The sequence below is a fragment of the Thermobia domestica genome, chromosome 11 (genome assembly GCF_964235325.1).
Source record: "Thermobia domestica chromosome 11, izTheDome1.hap1.1, whole genome shotgun sequence".
Classification (NCBI taxonomy): Eukaryota; Metazoa; Arthropoda; class Insecta; order Zygentoma; family Lepismatidae; genus Thermobia; species Thermobia domestica.
This window is the reverse complement of record NC_137464.1, coordinates 172,271,325-172,276,329: the sequence shown is the minus strand read 5'-3', so window position 1 is coordinate 172,276,329 and position 5,005 is coordinate 172,271,325. Positions and strand designations below refer to the sequence as shown.

General features: G+C 36.7%; 1 protein-coding gene across 1 annotated transcript; it reads left to right on the top strand.

Annotated features, from left to right (window-relative positions):
• Positions 1 to 3,153: 3,153 nt before the first annotated feature.
• LOC145665360 (uncharacterized) lies at positions 3,154 to 3,636 on the top strand. The gene has a single exon (XM_081732657.1). The coding sequence runs from the start codon at positions 3,154 to 3,156 to the stop codon at positions 3,634 to 3,636; it is 483 nt and encodes a 160-aa protein (XP_081588783.1).
• The last annotated feature ends 1,369 nt before the right edge of the window (positions 3,637 to 5,005 follow it).

Genomic DNA, 5,005 nt, shown 5'->3' with positions numbered 1-5,005 from the left:
ACCCTACTCATATAAGAATAGAACATTGCTTTTGTGCCGTTATGAAAAAAAAAAAAAAAAAAAAACATGATTTACGGCAGAATTTTCTCTTGAAAGTTGCTCACCAAATAGCCAGAAAGGGACAGATAAATTGAGAGGAATTGTTTCAAAACTCGGAAACGAAAACTAAATTACCATATAATAATATAGTACTTGATATATTAGTACTCACAATTAAGACGGCCTCTCATTGACCAGAGAATAGGACAGTCGTAGAGAGTTACAATACTCTGCCCAATAATATAAAGCCTCATATTACATGTTCTCTCAAGCAAATGCTACACAAAGAGCTTACCAAGTTGCGATTGAAACACACAGTCAATACACTCATGCACCTCTCTTTGCATTCTCTCCTGCCTTTCTCTGCCTCAGCTTGACTGTCAAGATTCTTGTCAACGTGCAAATTAAGTTCGGAACAGCTCAGCTATCTACAACTTAGCGTTCACGCATGTTAAGTCAAAAAGCAACATTTTTCCATAGTCTGGATATTATAGAAAGAAAAATATGTAGACCTGTTATTCGTTTGAAAATGGATTTACGTTATACGCGATTAGGAATTTATCGATATTTTTGTTTTAAAGAAAAGCATACTTTCGTCGGCATCTTTAAGTATTTTTAAATACCTATGTAGGGATGCACACGAGACGAGTCGAGACAGGATTTTCCTGAGAAAATTCGAGTCTAAGACACGAATCTTCCATTAGTAAAATATACATTTGTCGAGTCGAGACATTACTTTTACAGCACATTTTCGAGACGAGACAGCCAGAAATCTTGTCTCGTGCACATCCCTATACCTATGTAAATTACTGTGTGCTGTTCGAAACTCTGTACTAAATAACTCAGAAATACCTTGCACAATGTAATCTTCATTTAACGACGTGGGAATACGGTGGGTCAGTGGTAGTAGAGCGCTTACCTCTGATGCGTGGGTCCCTGGTTCGAACTCCAGCCAAGTAAATTTATGGTGGACAACATCGTATTTGTGTTTTTTGGGAGTACTCCCGTTTCCTCCCACATTCTAATTCCACTAATTCTTCCATCATAATTCGCTTATCTTAATCATCCGTCTCCCTTAGCCTAATGAGTATAATCGTGGGACGTTAAATTGAAAGGTTTAATTTAATTTAAACTTTTAATTTAATTAATTTAATTTAAACCTTTAATTTAATTAATTTAATTTAAACCTTTAAAGGTTTAATTTAACTTAATTTAATTTAATTTAAAGACGTTTTTTACTTTCTCTTTTCATTTTGTATTTTAAATTTGTAAACAAGTTATGTTACAACTGTTAAATATCTGTATCACAAGTTATGATCAGTGCGTAGAGGTCACTGATTGCAAAGAAAGAAGAACAAAGAGAGTCTTTTTTTTTTTTAGAAACTTCGTATTACCATATTGTTTATGGTAATACGAAAACAAATAATAATGTATCATTTTAAAAAGAAAGTAAGAAGGCAAATGAAAATCAAACTACAAAATTTTGGAAATATCACATAGAAATTTACAAGATGAGGAGATAAAATTGTCTTATAATTGTTGTTTCTTGTATATATACTTTGTATATAGAGCTGGATTTAGGTTTGGTGGGGCCCTAAGGTACTGAAGGTGATGGGGCTCTTTATGTGACCAGATGAACGTAGGCAATCTATAACTTATACAGAAATGAAGAAACTAGTGATATTTTGGGAACCAGTTCTAGCAGAGGGGAGCCCCATTACTTACATTATAGGAGCCTAGACAACACGAAGCACTGTTGCTATATGTTGATTTTATTTTATTTATTGTTTTTCTTATTTTGGAAATTTGCATTCAATGTTTTCTTTAATTTTTAGGGCCCCTAAGAGAGGGGGCCCTAAGCTATAGCTTGTTTAGCTTATACGTAAATCCGTCACTACTGTTTATATATATATATATGTTACCGTCAGAACCCGAAATTAGGTAAAACTAGAATTTCCTAGTTAAAACTAGTTTTCTCAAAGCCGTTTCGAAAGAACTAGTATTAACTAGTCAATACTAGAATTTACTATGTTAGGTAATTCTGGAATTAACGAAAAAGACTATATAATGTGAATCATATACAGTTTTTACTAGTTAAAACTAGTTCTGACCAAAATGGATCAGTTAACAGTGTTTCTGCAAGTTCGGACTTGCTCCTACTGGGAAAGTATTGTTTTGTTTTCTCTCAGTCTGTTCGGAGCCTTTGTAAAGTGTGCAGGTGCGTCTCTCTTGTGGTGGCTACGCGTGTGTTAGTGTTTCGGGAAGTGTGAGGTGATTATTCGTTGTAATGAGTCAGTCCGATAAAGAAACAATTTTGAAGGAAAGATTCTTCAAAGAAATTATTCGTTTGGAAAATGAAAAAGACAGTCACTATAATGCAATGACTAAGGACGTTTACAGTAAACTTGTAACTGAAGTTGAAGAGGCAAAATTTGCTGCAAAGAAAACACCTTTACAGTACAGACGTTTGAAACGGTTTAATGTTTTGGAAATTGGTGAAACAAAAAAAAAAAAAAAAAAAAAAAAAAAAAAAACTGGTGTCGAATAGTGAGTCTGTGAAGTACTACTTACCTGCCGAGGAGATCTTTGATGTTATTGAAGCATCACATGTTGCTGTGGGACACGGAGGTCGAGATAGAATGAAAGCTGAAACTTCTAGGAAATAAGCCAACGTTACGACTCAAATGATAAATATTTTTCTGTCAATGTGTGAAACATGTCAACGGAAGAAAAGTATGAAAAAGAAGGGCTTTGTTTCTAAGCCAATACTTCACACAGAAATGAACAACCAATGTCAAGTGGACCTGATAGACATGCAAGCACACCCTGATCGTAAGTTCAAGTTTATCATGGTATACCAGGATCATCTGACAGTTTGTCTCACTGCGAGCGCTGCAAGCCAAAAGAGCTGAAGAAGTAGCCTACCAACTGACAGACATATTTTTGACATTTGGTGCCCCCTGCATTTTATATTCTGATAATGGCAGAGAGTTTGTTAATTCTGTCATCAAGGAACTAACGACACTCTGGCCTGAGTTAAAGTTAGTCAACGGAAAGCCCAGGCACAGCCAAAGCCAAGAGTCAGTAGAACGGGCAAATCAAGATATAGAAAATATGCTTGCCTCGTGGATGCATGATAGTAAAACAACAAACTGGTCAAACGGTCTCCGCTTTGTTCAGTTGATGAAAAATCGAGCTTATCATTCCGGAATAAAACAGTCTCCACACCGTGCGATGTTCGGCATTGAGCCAAGAGTAGGACTTACGACTTCAGCACTGTCATCAGATGTTCTCCAAAACATAAACTATGAGGGCGACCTCGTGAGTATTATTGAGGACATGAATGAGCGCCTTAGTGAACATGATACATTTGATGAAGGAGAAAATGAGGCTGGTCCTAGTGCGGTTGATATCACATCATCCAGGAAAGAAGCACGTGGAAATTTGTCAAAGCAGGCCAAGAAAATGAAACGTATCTCTGATGCCACCCATCCACCTGTTGAAGTGGGAGATAATGTCATAATACCAATCCCGGATGTGGACAGAGCAAAGGCGGATTTTCGGAATGTCATTGGAGTTGTTCTAGAAAAAAAATGAAGATCTGCACAAGATTGGAACCAAGGATGGAAAGCTGGATAAATTATATTGCAGGTAAGTTTTCTGTCTTTTATGTGCTCCTTATTGATAGAATTTGTTTTAACGTCCTAAACAAGCTAAGGAGCTTCTAACGACGGGACCTACAGGTTAAAGTGGGATCCGAACCATTGCTCGGGTTTGTATCCGAGGCGGAGGGCTCCCAGCGGGATTTAGAGCCCGCGACCACGCCCGCAGAAGACCTTAAGCATTTTCATTTAAGGCCTTTAAGCATATCTGGTACACGCCGGGATGGGGTACGAGATAGCATATGGGAAGGAAGTTGGTTAAGGCCTAGTTTTATAGGTACTATCACATTCTTTGATTGGTATGAGAGGGATAAAAGCTGGAAATCCTCAGTCAGGATGGTAGGCCGCTGGACGCGAACTTGCGACCTTCCGAATGCGAAGCCAGCACTTTACCAACTGATCTATGGCCGCTCGGTAATTAAGAGCTATATTGTATATGTTAACGCTGTTGACTGAGCTCCCCACCACTTTCTTTTCTTTCTTTCTTTCTTTTTCTTAAGATTGTTGGAAGTTGTAGGTCACTATCACAATTTTGGATAGCAAGCGAGATAGAATTTAATAAGTCTGTGATCTGAAAGGATTATTCCTGTAAACAACTTATTTTTTTTGTTTAGATTTTTGAGTAGTCAGCGTGTGACATCATTATTCACAGCTATTCAAATTTCTATACAGAAAGTAAATTGTTTACAGCGCTGATCCTTTTAGATCATAGAATTACTTAAATTATGTCTTGCTTGCTTTCCAAAATAGTGATAGTGACCTACAACTTCTCACAATCTTCAAAAAACGGAAAAATTAATGGGGAGGAGCTTGGTCAACACCCTTAACCATAGATGTTAGTGTTTTATACGTATCTGTAATATTATTATTAACCGAAATAATGATGGATTCTTCACATCATTTTATGTGAAAGTAATTTTCTGTTATAATGTCCATTATGTTTTTCCGGAACCGATTTAATAATGTGTAATCCATCTGTTGTTGTCTGCTGTGTACTCACCAGTAGATTGATAACATGTCACGAACTTGATCCCGGTAAAAGACTGTTGTTTAGCTTGTGAAACCGGTACTCGTGAAATGTGCTTTAGTGCATAGGCGTTTTTGTAGGAAATACGCAGATTAACTACCGGTGTTTCTCTGAAATACTAATTATGACGAGCGTGGAAATTGTGCGTTAAAATACATTATTATTTTGTTTTGAAAAGTCATTATTATTTTTTATATAAGTGATTCAGGATTCCCACACCATGTGATTAAACAAAATGTGTCTGTTGTAGGTCTGAATTCGACATTTTCCACGAGCA